The following is a 21,598-nucleotide window of genomic DNA, read 5'->3' as shown; positions in this document are numbered from 1 at the left end:
TATAAAAGGTCCAGAAAATCATGAAAGGAGTTGAACCGGTAAATGTAAATCTGTTTACTCTTACAGATAATAGTATTAGGAGGCACTCCTTGAAGTTGGCAAGTAGCATGTTTATAACAAATCTGAATTCTTTTTCACTGAATGCACAATTAATCTGTGGAATTTGTTGCCAGAGGATGTGGTTAAGATAGCTAGTGTAGGTGGGTTTAAAAAAGGTTTGGATAAGTTCCTGGAGAAGACAAACTAAATAGGGAATAGTCACTGTTGCTGGCATTAGTAGCATGGGATCTATTTAAATGTTTGGGTACTTGGCAGGCACTTGTGACTTGGATTGGTTGCTGTTGGAGACAGGATACTGGGCTTGATGGACCACCTGGTCTGACCCAGTGTGACACATCTTATTTTCATCTTAGCCAGGTTTTTCTGCATTTTGGATAGGACGGACTGACTGACGTGATTTGGCCAGTCTTTCCTTCCGAACTTTGAAGCATAGAACCCAACTCTGTTACTACCTAGTACCCCGTTCTTTCTGTTCAGGCTGCTCCCTCGTTACAACAAAATTTGTTGTGGCCATTGGTACTTGTGTTGGTGTCCTTCTTTTTTTTTTTTTTTTTGTTGGCTCACTTTTTTTTGGGGGGGTGGGTGGGTAACCTGTAGCCCACCCGTCACCCCATGGAGATGGGTTTTATTTACATTTTTCATTAATTCTATTTTATAACACTGAGGGGACCCCATGTGGATGTTTGGCTTAATGTATGCTGAGCATGCTCAGACAAAGTTCTAAAAACTTTGCCAGTTTTTGTGCCAGGCTCCATCAGATGCCCTCCATGTGGGAAGACTGACATGCTACTGTTACAGGTAAGCAAATCTTATTCATAAATCGCCAAGGGTGGGTGGGCTGAATCCCAGACTGCTGACTGAATTCATTTATCAGCTCACTAAAGAAGGAATGAATAGAAGCCACAAACTTACTAACTTTTCTGCGTATGCTTCTGAATACACAGGTTTACGGCAGTAGCATAGCAATATGCTGTATCCCAGGCTACCTCTTCCTTTTGATCTTGCTGTCAAGTCTGACATTTATTAGTGCTGTACTATAGTATTCCAGTTATCTAGTACTTAAACCAGTATTACTCACCAACAGTTTTAATTAGCCCCAGGCTGTAAAATCTCCAAACTTTCAAGTATTCTGTTCATAGCAATGCCATCCCAATACAGGGTATTCAGTGGCAACTAAGTGACACTAGGAACATGCAGGAAGAGGCCCTGGTAACTGTTAAAGTCCTGGATTTCATAAATATTTCAAGCTTCAGCAACAGAAGCTGATTGTGCTGCAGGCTATAGCAGTGGTTTTCATTCATTTTAAAGCCGGGGCTGGAGGAGTGCTGACACTTTTTTTCCACCAGGGCCTCAGGCCAACAATACTAACTGGTGTGTGCCAAATATGGCTCTCATATGCCACCATTCTATTCTCCATCTGGTCTCCATTTTTTTTCCCCAAATACCTCCTAATTCCTTACAGAAGCAGCCTCTGCATCCAGAATTCGGGGGGAACCTACACTTTGTTTACTTGCTGTTGCTGCAGAGCTGCCACCACAGGACAAAAATCTTAGGCAAGCTGGGCCTGTCAAATAATTTCTCTAAGTGTAAAAACAAACTGGGGGCTGCCCTAGGGGGTCAATGGTAGCTGTCCACAGGCCTTATTACCTTGAAAATGGGTTATCAAGAACTTGCTAAATGTAACAGTAGGGAAGCTACTGTATAGAAACTGCACCTTATACAGAGCAGGAGGCTAGCAGAAATGGGGCTTAGCACCCCCCCCCTCCTTCTGAGTCTGTCAAACTTGAGCAAGTTCTAATGTTGCAGCCCACTTCTTCAAACTCTAGTGTTTAAAAAAAAAATCACATGGCTGGAATTGTGACAACTGCCCTTTATACCCAACTGCATTTTGCGCACACATCTAACAAAGGACTTTATACTTTCTCTCTGTAGGCCTCGGGTGTAACTGTTGCAGATGAAGTCATTGCTCTCTTCAATCAAATGAAAGTGCGAAAGGCATCCAGCCAAGAAGAGATCTGCAAGCGGAAGAAAGCTGTGCTATTTTGCCTGAGTAGTGATAATAAGAAGATTATCGTGGAGGAGGGCAAGGAGATCCTAGTGGGAGACATTGGCAAGACAGTGGATGATCCCTACCAAGACTTCATTAAGCTGCTGCCCAAAAATGATTGTCGCTATGCCCTTTATGATGCTAACTATGCCACCACAGAAACGAGAAAGGAAGACCTAGTTTTTCTCTTCTGGTATGTGTGGCTTTTTTTTGGGGGGGGGGGGGAGGAGGAGTGTTTCTTTATAGTAATTTGGGAAGGCTGATGTTCCATAAATTGAGCAAGTATGAGCTGGAACCCATATATTGAACGAGAACCCTGGCATCATATGTGACCCCTTTATTGGGATAGCACACGAAATGGGCACTTTTTGACTTAAACTTGGGTTATTTATCATTGGTTCAAAGACTCCATGGTGGAACTGGTGGGGAAGTAAAGGTGTGACCTTCAAAGTAGGATGTTCAGAGTGACTAAACTTTACTTGTTGGTGAGGTCAGAGATAGTGGTCTTCCAGCCATAGCCAAAAATCTTTGCATTTTAAATAGTATTAAAAAAGGCCTATCCTGCCTTGCTATTTTGCTTTATATAATCTGCAGATATTCTGTGAATAAACACAGCCCCACTTCAGTAAAAGCTGTCTGACCTGTATTTGATTTTGCTGCATGGGATCAAACATAAGTTAATGGTGGCAGATAGTTGTGCTGAATCTCCTTGTGGGGGGGCTTTTTCTGGGAAAGGTGGGCTGTTTTGACTTTACCAAAATGTACCAGTATAGGACACATTGTGGTTTCATACCTGAGGAAGTTGCTGTTTAAATATACTTTTGGGTTCAGAAATTCCTTTACAAATAGACCTACTGTAAACACAAATGATGGCAGAAAGACCCACATGACTCATCCAGTATGCTCAGAGGCTTTTTAGATTTGTAACTCTTACTCTGTGCAGGTTACTCCCATGCAGGTTGCACATGGATAGAATGGGATAATGGCTTGACCAAAAAGGAATAGTTTAGCATTTCAAGCTTGAAAATCTACTATGAGCAGTATCTTCAGTTTGTTAGTCTAGGCATGAAATGTGTGCCCAAGTAGCATAAGGGAATACCTAAAGTTAACACTACTTTGCAGAGGTTGAACCCTGACCTGCTGTGGAGAGATGGATGTTAACTGTTCGTTTTTCTAGCATGTAGACACTTATAACAATGGGTTATGCACCTCTGCCAGGAAATGGAGCAAACTGACAGCCTGCCAGTATTCTGTCTCCACCAAGGTATACAATAACTGAGGGAAAATAATCAAATATTGGTTCCCCAATGTACACAATTACCCAAATAAGGAGAACCTTATATCATATAACATGTATCATTTAAAATACACATTTATTTAAGAAAGACACAACTTAATATAAACCCACATATACAGTCATACATTTAAAATATCACAAACGTGAAGTCATATAGGCAGGAATTATTCATAAACAAGATGTAAACATAAACAATATAACATTCAAATGAATCATATATTGTATTAAAGTGCTTCTAAGTGCAAGTTCTCGTAGCTTTCAGTTTCACAGCTCTCCTCCGTTAAATTCTCATGGCTTTGAGCTTCACAATTCTCCTTCATTAATCACAGCTCTCCTCCGTTAAATTCTCATGGCTTTGAACTTCACAGTTCTCCTTCATTAATCACTGCCATAATGAAATTCACTCGAATACCACCCATCACTACTCCCGACGAAGATCTCCGTTTCACCTGACAAGCAGGCTTCCTCAGGGGAAACGTCTAATATCGCATGCGAGTCCAACCAAGGGACACACAAAATTGTATATCCAAGTCACGAATTTTTTCAAAAATCTTTAATTCACTTGAACTTCATCAAAGCTTCATATCCATTCTTCAATATGGTCACAACACTTCAAAAAGTGGAAGTGACATCATCACTTCCTTTCTGCAAGGATGGAGATCCTTGCAGAATGGAGATCCTTGCAGAAAGGAAGTGATGATGTCACTTCCACTTTTTGAAGTGTTGTGACCATATTGAAGAATGGATATGAAGCTTTGATGAAGTTCAAGTGAATTAAAGATTTTTGAAAAAATTCGTGACTTGGATATACAATTTTGTGTGTCCCTTGGTTGGACTCGCATGCGATATTAGACGTTTCCCCTGAGGAAGCCTGCTTGTCAGGTGAAACGGAGATCTTCGTTGGGAGTAGTGATGGGTGGTATTCGAGTGAATTTCATTATGGCAGTGATTAATGAAGGAGAACTGTGAAGTTCAAAGCCATGAGAATTTAACGGAGGAGAGCTGTGATTAATGAAGGAGAATTGTGAAGCTCAAAGCCATGAGAATTTAACGGAGGAGAGCTGTGAAACTGAAAGCTACGAGAACTTGCACTTAGAAGCACTTTAATACAATATATGATTCATTTGAATGTTATATTGTTTATGTTTACATCTTGTTTATGAATAATTCCTGCCTATATGACTTCACGTTTGTGATATTTTAAATGTATGACTGTATATGTGGGTTTATATTAAGTTGTGTCTTTCTTAAATAAATGTGTATTTTAAATGATACATGTTATATGATATAAGGTTCTCCTTATTTGGGTAATAGTATTCTGTCTCCAGCAGATATGGACATGCATCTCCCTACTGGGGATTGCTTCAGATTTTAAAAAGAGAAATTGAAAGAAAGCCCCATGCTCCTGCAATGATACCAAATGGTCCCTCCCCCAGTTGAGAATTCCCAAGATTTCCGTGGTCCCTCAGACAAGTACCTTGATCCGGTAGCTGGTTAAGGCTGGCATGGACTTAACTGTTTAAGCAGCAGGTGCAGGAAGCCAAGCACTCCAGTGACAGTATATGCCCTCTCCCCCTGCAGACAGAGATAGTCTCTGTACTTGGCCAGGAAGGCTGAGCTCAGGTAAGTTTGTGTTCTTTACGGAAAAAAGTCAGAGTGAAGGGGTTAGTATAAGACTTCACCTGGTCTCCTCCTTAGCTCAGTGTGCTGTCCTGACATTCATTCCCATTCAGTTAGGGAAACTGAGCAGACCAGGTGGGCTAGGCCCCATTTTAGGCTTCTCTTGGTGTGCCATGTGGTAGGGCTCAGCAGCATCTTTGTGCACAAACACTGGGTGCACAATTCGGATGCACTGACTATCCTGTAGAGGGCAGCTAAACATGCAGAAAGTGTGCAAATTCTTACCTATAGCTTATCATTGTATGCACATGTAAACTTGACACACATTTTCAGTCGCCTGTTACGCGTACTGACAGCTTAATGGGGCCGGTGGCTAAGACCTAAGCATCTTTCCCTCTGTGCTGCCTGTCACATTTGGGTATCTTAAACCTGAAGTGCCCTCTAATTTGTGCCAGTGCTGCTTAGAAGCTCAGGGAAAACTATTATCCGATTTTTCACTAAGGCTGTGTCCTCCCAGCCTGATAATGGCCTGGTTGAGAATATTTCAGGAGGGATGCCTGAACTTGGAACTCCCTTGACTGGTTCCTCAGTAGGGGATGGCAGTTCAGTGGGCACCACACAAGCACCTCCTGGGTTTGGCATGGGATCTTCTGCCTTTTTCTTGGGTAGAAACTTTTTTTTTTTAAGGGTTACAAGCCTTTATTCAGGCAGTCCCTGGCTCCTCTATCCAATCCAAAGTACACCTCATGTGGCAGGTGTTTCAGACACAAATCCAGATGGTACTGATGAGGCAGATCCGGATTCCTTGGAGAATGGGGAAATCCCTCCTGGACTGGAACCATATAGGACTATGTTGTGGTTCTCTCATGAACTGCCAGCCCTAATTTCCCAGACATTGAAGATGCTGGGAGTTCCTGGGGCTGATTCCATGTCTGAGCCAAAGAAAAATCCCATTTTGGTCTCTTTGCATAAAGCCTCTTGCTCTTTTTTTTTTTCCCTGTTATGTAGGCCATTCAAGAATTGATTGATCTTGAGTGAGATGCCCTGGAGGCAAACCTCTAAGGGAGTTGGACCTTGGAAGGCCCAAACCCCTTGGATCCAGCAGTGAGCATCTTTTTCTGAAAGTAAAATGTGCTTGTCTAATTCCTGAACGGACAACTATCCCCGTGGAGGGAGGAGCGGCCTTGAAGCATGTACATGATTAGGCTTGAGGCCATTCTTAAGCAAACATTTTTTAAGCTGTGGCAATGACCTTGCAGATAGCTTCCTGTCCTGGTGGCTCGCTCTTGTCTGCTTATCTCTCAGGAGGTTGACTCTGGGGTGAATTCCAGGGCAATTATGGAATCTGCTGCCTTTTTTAGCAGATGCAGGCTGTGATTTTATTTCTGCACTTCAGCCAGAGTAGCTTTGGTAATAGCAGCCAGACATTAGTTATGGCTTAGAAATTGGTTGGCAGATACAACCTTCAAAGCTAATCTTACAAAATTGCCGTTTTTAAAGGCTCACTCATTTAGGAGCAAGTTGGAGAAGCTGGCCAATAAGTGGGGCAAATCTCCGGTTCCTTTGTTCCCAGAAGAAAACAAGCAGTTGCTGTGCTCCTTTGGTATGAGGGGTTATCGCAGGGGTTCCAAGTGGTTTTGCCCTTACAGAGGGGCAAACGTTCAGAGGACTCGGCCTTTTGGTAGGTTGTAGTCCTTTCATCCTAGACTGCCCAAGTGAGGCACAAGCTCAGGTAGTGGATCCTCCCAATGAAGGCTTGCTGACCCTGGGCTTGGCACCCAGGGTCTCTAGTCCACTAAGGAACACTCTTGTCAAACTTCCTGGAACTTCAGGTGATTGGTTATGCACTATTGGCTGTTCAATAAAGTTGTCCTGATCCAAACAGACAACTGGGTAGCCATGTGGTAGGTTGTCAAGCAGGAAGGCACAGGATCATACCGCCTGTCAGGAAGCAGTCCCAGGGTTGGTCATGGTCCATGTACCTGGCCAGGATGGAGAAAGTGGTCCTTAGACCAGGGGGTAGGAAACTGGATATTCCACCTCTAGGGGAGCCTGGCTGTCTGTTAACATCCCCTTGCAACAGGAAGGTGCTTAGATTCAGCCCCCTGTACAGGTTAGATAGCAAACCAGTCTCTGATGCCCTTGCCTGTCACTTGGGCAAGGGTCTTCTGTATGCCTATGCACCGAATTTTGCCCTTAGTGACAGTCTCTTGAAGCTTCATGAGAACAATAGGACTATGAACCTCATAGCCCCTTATTGGCTGAGACAGGTCTGGTTTCCACTTCTATAGGAATTGTCATCCAGAGATCAATCTGGAGACTTCCACATTTAAAACTAATCAGAATTTTTTTCACTTCGTGCACAGTTAAGCTCTGGAATTTGCCAGAGAATGTAGTTGGCATAGCTGGGTTCAAAAAAGGGTTGGATAAGTTCTTGGCAGAGAAGTCCATTAACTATTAATCAAGTTGACTTAGGGAATGGCCTCTGCTATTACTGGCATTGGTAGCATGAGATTGTGGTGTTTTGGGTACTTGCCAGGTTCTTGTGGCCTGGTTTGGCCTCTGTTGGAAACAGGATGCTGGGCTTGATGACAATTTCTTATGTTCTCATCACACAAGATCAAGGCAGGCTGCAGCATCTCAACCTCTAGGCCCTGTTCACAGCCTGGATTTTGAGAGGTTAATCCTGTAACCGCTTGATCTCTGAGGATGTCTCTGGGCCTGGTGGCTGCTTCTAGAAAGTCCTATGAACTGGCATGGTTTTCTTTATGGTGTGAGCAGAAGTCCCTAGATGGTATGCCCATCTCTGTACAGCATATAGCTGTATGATTCATAATGGGGCCTGCTTCAATTGAAGCCTCCCCTAAGGCCTCATGTGGTGTTAGCTCAGCTGATGAAAGTTCCTTTTGAGATGCTGTGCACCTATGACCTGCAGTACCTGACCTAGAAGGTCATATTCTTGGTGGTGGTCACCTCAGTGTGCTGGTTCAGTGAGCTCCATGCCTTAGGGTGGTCTAAGTTCCTATCATGATAAAGCTTAGTGTAAGGTGGATAAGTCACTAAGGTGGTGATGGACTTCCATCTTAACCAGTCAAGTTGTCTTGACAAAATTCTTTCCCAGGCCCCATTTGCACAAAGGCAAATGAGCACTAACCAGTTTGGACTGCAAGCAAGCCTTAGCCTTCTAACTGGAGCAGTTGGTAGCCCATAGACCGTACACCTATCTTATTTCTTTTGATAGGAGTAGGTTGGGTGTTGTCGTAGCCAAACATGCTAGCAGATTGCATCTCCCGTTATTCCCAGGCAGGATTGCATCTTGGGGGGGGGGGGTTTCATGTTAAGGCTCATTATGGCAGCATTGGTGACCCATTTGCAAGCAGTTCCCCTGGAGATCTACAAGGCTGTGGCATGGAGTTTTCTCCATAGTCACATCCCTTTATTGTCAGGATAGGGTTGACTGGTAAAATGGTAGGTTTGGCCAGTCTGCCCTTTGGAACTTGCTTGAAGTGTAGAACCCAACTCTCTCTGCCTAGGGCCCATTGTTTGGGTTCAGGCTGTCTCTTCCCCTCCGTTACCAACAGCACTGTTGTGCCTGACACCTGGTTAGGTGTCTCTTGGTCCCCTTTTGTGTTGGGTGAATCTTTAGGTACAGGCTGCTCCCCCATGTATGAGGTCTACCATTCTCTTGTCCTCTGAGAAAAGAGTTGCTTACTGTTACAGATGTTTTCTGAGGACAGCAGGATGTTAGTCCTTACAAAACCTGCTCACCACTCTATGGAGTTGGGTTCTTTTTTTTTTTTTGTTTAAATTGTAATTATGTAACGACTGGAGAGGGACCCCATGTGAATGCATAGAATAAGATTGCTGTGCATGCTCAGTGTGCCTAGTCAAAGTTGTAGGAACTTTGACAAGTTTTCCACATCAAGGCTTAATCTGTTGTAACCCATGTGAGAACTAACATTCTGCTATCCTCAGAACACCTGTTACGGGTAAGCAACTCAGTTTTCTGAGGTTTAGTAAGCTAAATGATAAACTGCTGCGGCCTACTTCTGCATGCTTAAAAGCACATATGGGTGCTTGTGCACATAAAACTGTGGTCTGGTTTTGAGCACGTATTTGTGCAGGTACACCCAGGCACCCTTGGAGTGCACTTGGGTGACCTGGAGCAGAGTTAAGGAAAACAATGGCACTGGGGATGAAAGGTCTGAGTGCCTTGCTGTTTGAGACTTTCCATATAAGGCAGTCTAGCCATATTTCTATGCCTCTTGTCAGCACTGTTTAGATGCTCAGGCTATTTGGTTACCACAGATCTTGCCAATGTTGGGACTTCCCTTTAGCCTGTGGTGACTCTGGAGGGGGGTGGCATGGGAGATGACACAGAAGTTAGTCTCCCCCCTTCTCCCTGGTGGCAGAGGCATCCCTGAGAAAAGGATAGTGTACCAGGTTTGGACCTATGGATCCAACTTTTTTTTTTTTGTTTCCCTAGATAAAATTTTTACAGGGCCTGCAGAACTTCGGCAGGGGCATCTGGTGGAGGAGAAGCAGTCGGTTGCTCGGGCCTCTCGTTATCCCCTGCTGGCAAATGCTGCCACATGTAAACATCACAGGGAGGCTATCCCTGGAGATCAGGGGGTTGTGGATCATGATGAATCAGATTATTCCGATGGGGTCTTAGTTTTCTTTTCTCTGGAAGGAGACATTCCACCTGATCTGGAGCCACATTGGATTCTTCTCCAGTTGTTTTTCACAAAGATAAGTTGCCAAGTTGGTTGATTCAGACCCTAAAGATGCTCTGTGTGGATGGGAGTGATGCTGCAGGCTTACAAAAGAAAGATCCCATAGCTGTCACTTTATGTGAAGTGTCTTATTTCTCTTCTATTTCTTACTTTCCCCTCCTGGGTTCAATTCAAGGTTTAATTGACCTTTAGTGGAATTCCCTGGAGGCAAATTTTTGAAAGGGGGGGGCACACTTTGGGTTTGGACCTAGAGGCAAAGGAACAGTTATGTTTCTCAAAGGTGGATACCTTGATATGCACTGTTACCAAGCAAACCACTATTCCAGTGGAAGAAGCAGTGCTAAAATATGCTTAGAGGAAACTATCATTAAACAGGCCTTAGGGGCCATAGAGGTGTTGCAAATTTGCTTCTTTTTACTGCCTATTTGCTTGGGCTGGTTTGCATTCCCCTCAGACACAAGGCGCAGGGTCCAGTGGCAGATTGGTAATGGATTGGGAGCCACGTGTGGGCTGTGACTTGGTGTAGTAGGCTGCTAGAGGGGTGGCTTCCATGATAGCAGCTAGGTGCCAGTTCTGGCTACAAAATTGGTTGGCAGACACTATTTCAAAGTCCTTTCTCACAATAATTACCCTTTAAGGATTCTCTATTTGCTATCTTCAACTTACACCCAAATAGCTGGGACGAATCCAAGATTCCTCTATGTCCAGAGGACAAGAAGGTGGTGCATCCTTTCGGTGCAAAAGGCCGCTCCAGGGTTTCCCATCTGTTTCTCTTTTATAAAGGGCAACTACTTAAGACTTGTCCCTTTGTAAGATCTGTCCTTTCAGCCTAAAACCTTGTAAGGATGTGGGCTTCAAGGCCAGATCATCTGTCTTTTGCTATGAAGGTGTGTGGGCTCATCACCTGGATTAGGAGATAGGCAGTTATCTGTCTCTCTTTTATCAAAGGTGGGCCCAGATTGATACTGGTTCCTGAAGATTGTAAAAGATGGCTATGCTGTAAAAGTTCTGAGTCTCTCCATGCAACTCTTTATAGATGTGACACTGGAAATTACATTTAGGAGTTTTTTAGATTTGATGGTTGTAATTCCTGATACCAGATTGCAAGAAAATGAGGCATTACAAACCGGGAAACTTCTCACGTCTCTTGGCCTATTTACATATTCTCATTTACCAGGAATCTGTGGTTCCTATGCGCTGCCATTCTGGGACATTCTTATCCATTTTAGGCCCTGGCCTTCAGACTGGCTACTGTGCCCCAGTCCTTCTCAAAGGTCATGGTAGTGGTAGTACCATATCTGTGCAAGGATGGCATCCTGGTCCATCCGTTTTTCTGGATGACTGATTCAGGCCTAAAGTGCAGAAGAGAATCACTTGGCATCTCACAAGGTGGTGTTGCTTTAGGAGCTAGGCTGGGTGATCTTGGCCAAGAGCAGTTTACAGCAGTCTCAGACACTAGAGTATCAAGTGTGATTCTATATGGAGCAGGGCATAAGAACATACCATACTGGGTCAGACCAAGGGTCTATCAAACCCAGCATCCTGTTTCCAACAGTGGCCAATCCAGGCTTCAAGTTCCCAAAAACTAGGTCTATCCCATGCTTCTGATACTAGTAATAGCAGTGGCTATTTTCTAAGTCGGCTTGATTAATAGCAGGTAATGGACTTCTTCTCCTACAAGAACTTATCCAAACCTTTTTTAAACCCAGCTACCCTAACTGCATTAACCACATCCCCTGGCAACAAATTCCAGAGTCTAATTGTGCACTGTGAAAAAACTTTCTACAGTTTTAGCATGTAGCACACTTAACTTCATGGTGTGCCCCTAGTCCTATTATCCAAGAGTAAATAACCATTTCCTAGCATGTAGCAGATGGACTCAGGACCAATGGGTATAGTGTACTCCTTATAGCAGTTGGAGACTGATCAGATTTCAATCTGACGTCAGCCCTAGTACATATACCCCTGCAGGAAGTGCAGCTCTTCAGTATGTTCCATCTCCATAGCAGTTTGGGACTCTATGCACAATAGCACAGAGTTAAGAGTATTTTAGCAAAGAAAACAAAACAAATCTTATCTCTACAGACAAGCCGTGCTATCCTGCGGTGACACCCATCAGGTCCCTCCCCCAGTTGAGAATTCCTGAGGTGATTTCCACAATCCCTCAGAGGTAAGCCTCAGTCCAGCAGCCGACCCTTGGCAGGGACCTAGCCCCTGATATCGGGTGAGGCGGTGGTGGTGAAGGTATCTTCACACCCCACCCCCCCCACCCCCGCAGCCAGAGACCGCCAGAATGAGACTGGGAAGTGCCTAGGTAAGGTAGAAATCTATTTAAAAGTCTCTGGTCTCCGAAGCTCAAGGAGTCACACAGGTTGCCAGCTGGGACCAGTGCCATCGGGTTGATCTGCCCTAGCAGGGCTAGACCCCAGTCAGATGAAAGGGTCCTCCCACATGGAGACCCTCCAGGGTGGTTGCCATATTGTCTCCAAGCTGCAAGCCCTCTTGGCATGAACCATCTTCTACGAATTACTCCAGGGGTGGTGCGACTTAGGACTGTACCACCACTTTCGGCAAAAAAAAAAAGATTTTCAGAATTTCATTTGAATCTTTCCCTGCCCATGCTAGACGGGGATAGAAATGTGCATGGTGGTTGTAGGCATATGTCAAATGGCATCTGGTGTGATATCTGAAGATTACTCACTTTTAGGAAGTCTTAGGCATTTGTGCTCCATGATTGGAGGTAAACGAGAACTATGATGCAGGCAGCTGTTGCCCATCGGGTGAAAGAGGTGGTCATGGCTGCCTATGTGCATACAGATGTCCTTTTGCCTAAATAGGTCAGGGCGCTTTCCACTAGAGCTCCGGAGGTTTCTTGGGACTTTGGTTGTCTCCCATCTGAGATTTGCTGAGCAGCGATGTGACATCCTTACAAGCTTTTCCCAAGCAATTCTTGGGAAGTTAAAGCTTAGGAGGACACAGCTTCTGCACATATAGCATTGACGGGACAGCGGGTGCCCTCCTACTCTTCAGTGGAAGCTTTTATATCCCACTGGTGGAGCAACTTCCCCCTTCCTCTGAGTGCAGAGAGGAGAAATTTCTACTTGCTTGAATTTCCTTTCTTCTAAGGAAAGCAGGCCAATCCAATAACTTGTCCTAGGCTGCCTGCTTTTTCCTTTATAATGTAGATGAAGAGTTTCTGGTCATTTTGAAGGACTGGTAAGTGAGTTAACCAGCCTCTAAGATCGATAATCTTTTTTGCTGAGCTCAGGGTTTTTCCATTTGGTTGGAAGTATGAGTGGTTTAACTTAAGTCATATTCAAGTCTAATCAGTTTGTCTAGTTTTGGCTTTTCTCGAGATACTAGCAGGCTGTCGGGGCAAGGCTATATGTCAGTGACATCAGTAAGTCATCTTTTTACGGTCTCCATCTCCTGGTAGGATTGCATAACCCACTGGTGGGTTTGGCCTGCCATCCATAGAGGAAAGAATTTCAGGTAAGTAGTAACTTCTCCTTTGCAGTAGTACTAGGAGAACACACTGGAGTGTCTTACATTTCTTGGCAGCTCTAGCATGTGCTTCTGTGTAAGGAAGCTTGAACAAGCTTACTGTAGTATTTATTTATTTAGCATTTTTTTATATACCGAGGTAGAGCAGAGTAGCCTTCACTCCGGTTTACAGATTATAACATGTTACATAAAACTAATTGAAGACATTGAAGAGAAAACAACAATTAACAATCTGAGAACTGTCATGTCAAACATAAGAACAGGGCAAGATATCCCAAAGGATAAACACATTGAGCATAGCAGATAAGATGTACCAAAGGATAGGTACATTAAATAGACTGAGTTCAAGTACTTCTAGCTTTATAAGAGAAGGGTTCTTCCTCCTGCTCATTTGGATCCAAGGCTGGGAACTATTTATTTATTTTTTAATAGCAAACAGCTGGTGGTGGTAAAGGGTCCAAACAGGCAGAAAAAATTCCCCAGAGATGGGGGGTGTGGGTTGGGTTTTGATGAATATGCTATGGAATGATCTGTGTTTTCCTGTTTGATATTAAATTGCAGGGGAAAAAAAGAAAATTCTGCAGATAGTTGAACCAAAGGCTAATGATGCTTGAGTCCAGTTGACCTGGAAACACTGAAAGCCAAGCCCTGAAGAGTGTTGATGTTTGAGGAAGTCTGTCCTATATTGGGACAAACTAGGAAGGGCTAAGAAATGGGGGTGTGGATGTGTTAGAAAAATCTGGTGCTGCCATTGTTGGGGGGGGGGGGGGTGGGGTTGGTTTTTTTTTCATAACTCTTTAACATACTAGGCCTTTCATTATTTTTTTTTTCCCTTTGCAGGGCTCCAGATTGTGCACCGCTAAAGAGCAAAATGATTTATGCCAGCTCAAAAGATGCCCTTAAAAAGAAATGTCCAGGTAAACCTTCCATCTATTAGACTTTCTTTTCCATATGTTTTTGGAGCTGGCCCTGTTAGACAGGGAGTGGAGATGGGATTAAGTACTTGCCATGAAAAAAAATCAGCACTTGCTCATCAGATATCACATTTCCACCAAAGAAAACACTTTAAAAATAGGTTTTGGTGCTGACCTAGTTCCTGTACCAAGCTGCTTCCCTTATTGCAATTTGCACTACTCACTAAGTGTATATATTTGGAATTGTTTAGCTTTCATTATGTATATTAAAGTGTTGGCCAGAATATCTACTGTTACAAATTTAAATATAAAGTCAGGACTTCCCCAAGTCTGAGGGACCCACAACCAGTCAGGTTTTCAGGATATCCAGAATACATTTATTAGAAACATGATACATATACATTTTTATTTCGTGCATCTTATTTGTGGATCTCCTGAAAACTCAACTGGCTGGAGAGTACCCAGAACAGGTTTGATCTAAAAACTGTCCTAATCTTACCCTCCTCTGCCTGCAGGTATCAAGCATGAGTGGCAGGTGAACAACATGGAGGACATCCAAGATCGTGGGTCACTGGCTGATAAGCTGGGTGGCAACGTGATCATGCTGGAAGGCAAACCATGTTGAAGACACTGCCACTTGAAATGTGGAGGCTCCATTAGAAAGTCCCCAGGCTACCTTTATTTTCCCTTTGTGGTGGGGAAGGATGGGTGGGATTCCTAATCGTGTTCAGATTTCAAAATGACTTTATGTTCTGCACTTTCCACATTCCCCAACTTTTCTCTTTTGAACCAACTGTGTAATATCTACCATTTTTTTTTTTTTGTTTAAATCCACAGTACAATTTAAACCTCCAACAGTGAGCGTTTAAATTGTTTGCCAAATCTGACTCGTACATGTGGATTTTTGTTAAACTTCTTGCAAGTTATCTGCCAGGCCTTGGGTTGAGTGGAACAGTGTATATGCCATCTGTAAGCTTGTCCTCCCTTGTTCTGTGTATTTGGCCCAGGATATTTCAGATTGTTCTCAGAAGCAAAACTTGATGTGGAAGGATCTGCTATTGGAGTGCTATTGCCTCAGTTTAAAAGTAGCTGACGGCATAAATTCTTGTCAGTTTGATTAAAAGAGCAAAAATTGGTTGTGCAAGTCAAGTTTCCTCCTATTCAGACCACTTACCATCCAGTAGCCAAAGATATGGAAAATTTCTTTAGCTTGCTCTTAATTCCACTTTTTAAACAGACCAAATTGTTTTACCTACAGTTAAAGACCAAGAAGTGTTAAAGCAAGACCAACAAGTGTTTAAAAAAAACAAAACCCCAGCTTGCTTTCAAATCAGATTTAGAACATTTTTTTTTTCTCCATTTTCTACTGAAGTAGAAGTGTAATGCACGATCTCAGGATGATCATTATGGGTTTACTTGTTTGTGTCAACCAGTTAATGTTTGAATAATTTGGGACACAGAGTTGCTTATGTTTTAATCTCCTGCACATCTTTTAAATGCGACCAAATTTCTCTTCAGCCCTGTCTTGATAAAATTTGAGGATGACAGATCTAATTGCTCGGACTAGTGACTTGTGTTTGTATGTAGTATTGTATATAAATGGAATATTGAGTCTGTAAAAGATGGGATGGAAAGTTTACCCCTCCTTTCAGTGGAGTTACTAATATGGATGGAGCACCAGTAACAAAACCTTTCAATAAAATCCATTAATGCTAAATCCTTTGTCTTGTGACTTTTTTTTCCCTTTGTTTTTGCATCACACATGGGCTGGACATTCCTTGCTGCTTTTAGGTAGATCTTTTTTCAGTAAGCTGAACAAGTGTGCAACTAGTACAGGTTTTCATACATATGGCATGAAGGGACATAGTCTTTCTCATGGGGCTGAGGAAAGGTTGTTATGCAGTCGTATTAAACCTGTGTGCTAACAGCTTAAGATTGCAAGGGGTCAGAACCGGTAGGCAGATCCTTTCCTGATACCTTGACCCATCCTTTATGAAAATTGATGTGGGTCATGTTTTAGTGGCTTTAGCTGGACTTGAGGAACAGGGCATCAGAGGTGATACACTCGACACTGAGGCTAACTGCCCAAATCTGGGGAAGCAAGGATGTTTCCTCCCTTAAACAGCTCACCATAAAAGTATATGTTGTAGTGTCTGAAGCAATTGCACCAAACTGAAAGATGTGCAGCTTTAAGGGGTTTGTTCCTAGCAGGCCCATCCCTAAGGGAGGGAGAACTGGAGCAGGTGTCAGGCCCTGTCTTTTTTGATCCCTCCCTGACTCTGTTAGCAGGAGAGCAGAGATGACTTGGGGCTGAGGGGGGAGGGTCTTACTTTGTAAAAGGGGCATTTATGAAGGATAAGGTCAGAGCAGAAAAACTAAACACTTATTTTTTTTCCTTTGGGCTTTACTGCAGAGGATGTTGTGAGATACCTAAACATGAACCTTTCTTTGTAGTTGATAAAATTGTGCTTCCCAAATTTTTAGCTAATGACTTCATTTTAACATTTAAATTCACAGCATCCCAGAGGATGTCTAAAGCAGTGTTCCCCCCCCCCCTCAAATCACTCTATTCTTGACCCTGACCCTCTCCCCCTCTCTCTTCCCCCTGGAACCTTGATGTAAATTCTAGAACTTTCAGCAGGCTCTACTGAGCAGATGCAGATGGCGTCACCTCCCAGGCAGAGCACCTCTCATCTTCCCCCTTCCCTTCCTCCAGAACCTGTAAGCTATGGAGAGGCAGCATGGGCTTGTCCTGCGCTGCCATAGATAACATGGGGCAGGCGCAGGGAGAGGAGGTGGTGTGGAGGTGTAACCCATAGCAACCAGTCTGAATTGCTGCCTCATTGGTTACCTCAAACAGCAATTGTGCAGATTTTATTTGCTTGCCTCAGTCAGCAAGATGCAGCAAGGCAAATGGCAGAAGCTTGTTTTGCTTCACAGCTTGTGCTGATCCAGGAGGTTTTTTGCTAGCGGTTTTAGTGCTTAGGTTTTGTGTTTTAGTGGCCGCAAATGCAGGGCCGATGTCCAGTCAGGTGCGCCCAGCTGGGCTCCCGCCCCTGGTGAGTACTGATGGTGTGGTGACCCTGCTGCCAACAGCCCTCCCCTCTGTTTTGTTACCTAGTCTCCCCCTGAAGGTGAGGGGCATCCGATTCTGGCAAGAGTGGCCCTGTACCTGCCCTAAGCTGGCCTTTGCTTTGCCCACCCATTCCTTCACACACACCCTCCCCCCACTTGCAAGGCTTCCTTTTGCTACATGATGAAACTTGTATGCTTCAGCAGGAGTTTTGATTTTCACAGGCTATCCTGTGCTGATTCCAGCCCATATTTTGTGACCCATTTTCCTTTGGGGCTGTTTAGCACAGGCAAGGCTGGCTTGGCCTACCCTGCACCCATAGAGAGAAGGATTCAGTGAGGGGCAGGTAGTGTTGCAGCCCAGCAGTGGTGAAAAGGGCAAGGTTCCTTGAAGGAGGAGGGAGGTGCACTGATTACTGCAGCAGCTCAGGTATCTAAGGAGCATGCAGCCACCCTGCCTCCTTCCCCATAACAGGTTTACTGCAAAGGGGGGAGGGTGGTGCATGAGGGAGGGGTAAGCATCCAGTTAGAAGGCAGGCTTTGAGGTGCCTAAGGGGCAGAGCTAGCAGGGCAGGGTATGCCAGGGAACTGCCAAGTTATAGGACAGAGGAACTGAGTGGATTTTCCCAGGTGGAGCTTATAGCAAGATATCCTGGAGCAGTATGTGAGTACCCAACTGGTGACAGAGGTGGCAGGGGCAGTTCAGGGTGGTATGTGTACCAGGGGGTTTGGCTGCTGGATTCTGGGTCAGTTGAGGGGGCCAGAATTTTCCCACGGGATGAGTGCAACATGGGTGGGAGCAGGGCTCAGGTTGCTTTGTTTCAGCATCCAGCAGGTTTGAGAAAAGCGAGTATGGTTGCAGTGTGGGGGATAGGGGCATCTTCTATTTCAGATGTGGCGTTTTCCAGGAACTCAGAGGCAGGAGGGATAGAGTTCCTGCAAGGACAGGAGGCACACATTCCCAGTAAGTCAGGATGCATCTGGAGGTGATGCAGGAAAGCAGCGCAGCAACTTTGGGAGCAGGTAAGAAAGGAGGTGAATCAAAACACTGATCACATGCATTGGGGTGGTGGAAAAGATGGGCTAGATTCAGTTCCTTTTCTAGTTTTTTTTTTTTTTTTTTTAATATTTTTCTTAACAGTATAATCATCACCAAGAACTTTGGGGTCAGACTTTGGTTGGTACAAGGAAATAAAGTACAACACATCAAGGTAAAGCCCCAAACACCACCCAATCCTTTATATTGCCTTCCGGTGGAAGGAAGCAGTTCACAAAGATCCCTAAGGTCAGCGTTACGAGATGCAGTTCTAGTATACTGCTACTTTTCCGGATTAGACAGAGCAACGTAACAGAGATGACCATTTAACTTAAAACAGCTACTAATCTGTAATTTAACCCCCTCACCCAGTCCCCATTGGTTCAGAAGACCTCCCCCCCAGGAAGACACTGGCATATCGATACATGGATATAAGACAGTATGGTATGGGCTAGGTCATAACACCTTAAAAGCCTATAGATGGAGAAATGCATGTTTGCCCTTCCTCTGTCTTCCCCCCCCCCCCCCCCCCCCCCCCCCCCCCGCTATGGGCTTGTTAGGTTACCAAAACCCCAAAATGTTTGCATTTGCCCTGCTAACTGGGCAGGAAGATAGGCTAACGGGCAGGGGAGCCTCTTTACTCTGATATGGGTGGGAGATTTTTGCCATGCAGTCAATAGTTCCATATGTTGTAGCCTCAATTTTCTGTTTCCAGACCGTTACAAGAGTTGGTTTAGGAGCGGTCCATTGTGCCGAAATAGTCACCCGGGCAATAAGAAGAAATTTATCCAATAGCTTGGCCCAAAGTTCATCCATAAGGGATGCCATGTCTGGTATCATGCCTAGAAGCCAAATAGCTGGGTCCATAGGAAGGGTAGACCCCCCCCCCCCCCCCCCCCATTTGAGTTGTCAGATTTCTAATGGACTCCCAAAATTATTGCGCGGGGGGGGGGCAGGTCCAAAAGCCATGGTCTAAGTCCAGGGATAGTGGCCACAGCGAGTACACTGGCTATTCGTGACAACCCCCATGTGATATGCTTGGTGCTGGGAGTAATAAGACTGGTGAAGAAAGCGGTACTGCTCCTCTCAGAGGCATGTTTTCCACTGTGTCCGGGATGCGCTGGAAACAGGATCTAATGTCATTCTGTGAAATCACCTGGGGAAATTGCTTATTCCATTTCACGGTAGCCAAGGCAAAGTGGGCGGTGAGTGCTTGAAGTGCAGCATAGTATTGGGAACACGTTTGGTGCTTGCCATCTGGTCCCAGAAGCAATCCTTTCCTAGGGGCACTGTTGGAAAAAGCAGGTTGTACCCTTATCTCTGCAAGGATAAAATAACATAATTGTAGTTGGCCATAAAAGTTTCTGGAGGGAAGATGGTAGCATTCCCGAAGCTCCTGGAAGCTGAATATAGACTGGGTTGGAATCCTTCTGAATCAGTTGAGACACATTTTTCAACCCAAGTTGCTCCCATTTTTTTTTTTTTTTTTGAGGATGTGCGTCATACCCGGTAGGCATTTTCGGGCATCACCTGATAGGCAAAAGGTCTGTAGAGTCCACCTGCACCTTTAAGCGTTTTGCATACAGTTCGCCACAGCAGTCGGGTCGAATTACTTCACACTCTTGTGATATACTTGGGAAGGTGCAAGCCTCCAAGATGTAATACTGCTCCTGGGGCATAAGGTGCCAATCAATGTTTAAAATGATCCATAGGGGTGTGAAATCCCGTGTTAAATATCCAATATCGCACATGGCGCAGGAGGCTTGCATGATTGTAGTTTTCCAAGTTTGGGCAGTTAAGACCTCCTTCCAATTTGGGTAGCATTAAAGTCCGTAAGGAAATACGTGCCCATTATGCCGTTCCACAGGTATTTGATCAGTCCTCTATGGATATCTTGGATGTTCCTTTTTTTTAACCAAACAGCAAGTGAAAGGGGTACAACCACTTAGATATTTCCATTTTCATTAGTAATATTTTACCAGATAAGGAAAGGGGTAATCTCTGCCAGGCCTCGAGGTTTTTTTTTTAACAGCTTCTGTTTCAAGGGGTATATGTTTAAAGTACAGAGTTGGCAGGGCTTAGCTGGTATAAAAATCCCCAGATATTTAAGGGCTGACGACCCATTTCAGCGGGAACTGGCCCGGCCAGGTAGTGTGGAGGGTGCCCAAGACATCCAGTGCCTCCGACTTATCCACATTAATCTTAAGCCTCGCAAACCTACCAAATGTGGTTTGAATGTGGAGCACGTGTGGTAAAGAGACAGGATCAGTCAAAAATAAGAGCATATCGTCTGCAAAAGCAGCCATTTTAAAGTCCCTGGTTTTAGTGCAGCCATTGAATTGCAGGTGACTCAACCAATTTCCATACCAGGGGATCCAAGGCTAAAATATATAAAATGGGAGACAAAGGGCAACCCTTTCACACCCCCCCCCCCCCCCCCCCCCCCGGTCTGATGGGAACCTCTGCAGAAACTGTATCATTAATAACAAGTTCCATTTGTGTCAGTTGAAGGTCAGTTAAGTGAGTCCAGGTAGTTTCTCCAGCAAGAATGGCCGCTGTAGGAGTAACAGTCTTGATCAGAAATGGACCCGCATACACAGGGGCTTTCCAAGTCTTGTGTAAAGTTCTTTCTGTAAACAAGATCCCCAGCGTGATATCGATAAAGTGGCAATATCAAGGGTGGTACTTCAGTTCTTATGGCTATTTGCTGAGTGGTCACCTGCAAATTGTGAACAAAAACAGAAAGGTCATCAGGGAGTGTAGGGATGCTGGGAGCATTCCCAGTCATGGGTGGGCATAAAGCCCTGCCAGAGCAAAGCTCAAAAAGGATTAATCTTACACACTCGCAGAGGAGGGTTTCTGAGAATCGTTAACACGGTAGGCAAAACCTGTAACCATGATTGGCCAGTGGTTATTAACTGGCATATCTTAGTTTTCAATCTACCACTAACCATCCACAAAATGTGGGGGTAACCCATATACCAATGAATGAGCTAGACACCAAGGCGTGGTGTTCTGGAAATTATATGAAGTATCATCTAACACTCGATAAATATTTAATATTTTATAAAACATTCCATTTTTTACATTTAGGGGACACTGAGGTGTGATTGAAAATTTTCAAAAAAAATATTTAACACTTTATTCAATGATAAGATTTGATTAGTGTGTGGGTTGTTTGGTTGATTTGATATCTTAGTTTTCAGCAAACTATTACATCGTTCCACCAGTATATTGGAGGTAGGGGAGTATATGCCAGCATATCTCCAGTTGAATGCCAGGTGTCCCTTCAAGTCTTGAAAAAACTATTCC

General features: G+C 44.3%; 1 protein-coding gene across 1 annotated transcript in view; it reads left to right on the top strand.

Moving 5' to 3' along the window:
* Positions 1-15,517, top strand: part of LOC115096884 (cofilin-2-like) — a 43,853-nt gene extending 28,336 nt beyond the window's left edge. Inside the window, exons 2-4 of the mRNA XM_029612106.1 lie at positions 1,993-2,300; positions 14,105-14,181; positions 14,694-15,517. Of these exons, the coding sequence (XP_029467966.1) occupies positions 1,993-2,300; positions 14,105-14,181; positions 14,694-14,803 (495 nt within the window). The 3' untranslated portion in view covers positions 14,804-15,517. The remainder of the gene's footprint in view (positions 1-1,992; positions 2,301-14,104; positions 14,182-14,693) is intronic.
* Positions 15,518-21,598: the final 6,081 nt, after the last annotated feature.

This window comes from Rhinatrema bivittatum, chromosome 8 (assembly GCF_901001135.1).
Source record: "Rhinatrema bivittatum chromosome 8, aRhiBiv1.1, whole genome shotgun sequence".
NCBI lineage: Eukaryota > Metazoa > Chordata > Amphibia > Gymnophiona > Rhinatrematidae > Rhinatrema > Rhinatrema bivittatum.
This window is presented reverse-complemented; position numbering and strand designations above follow the sequence as displayed.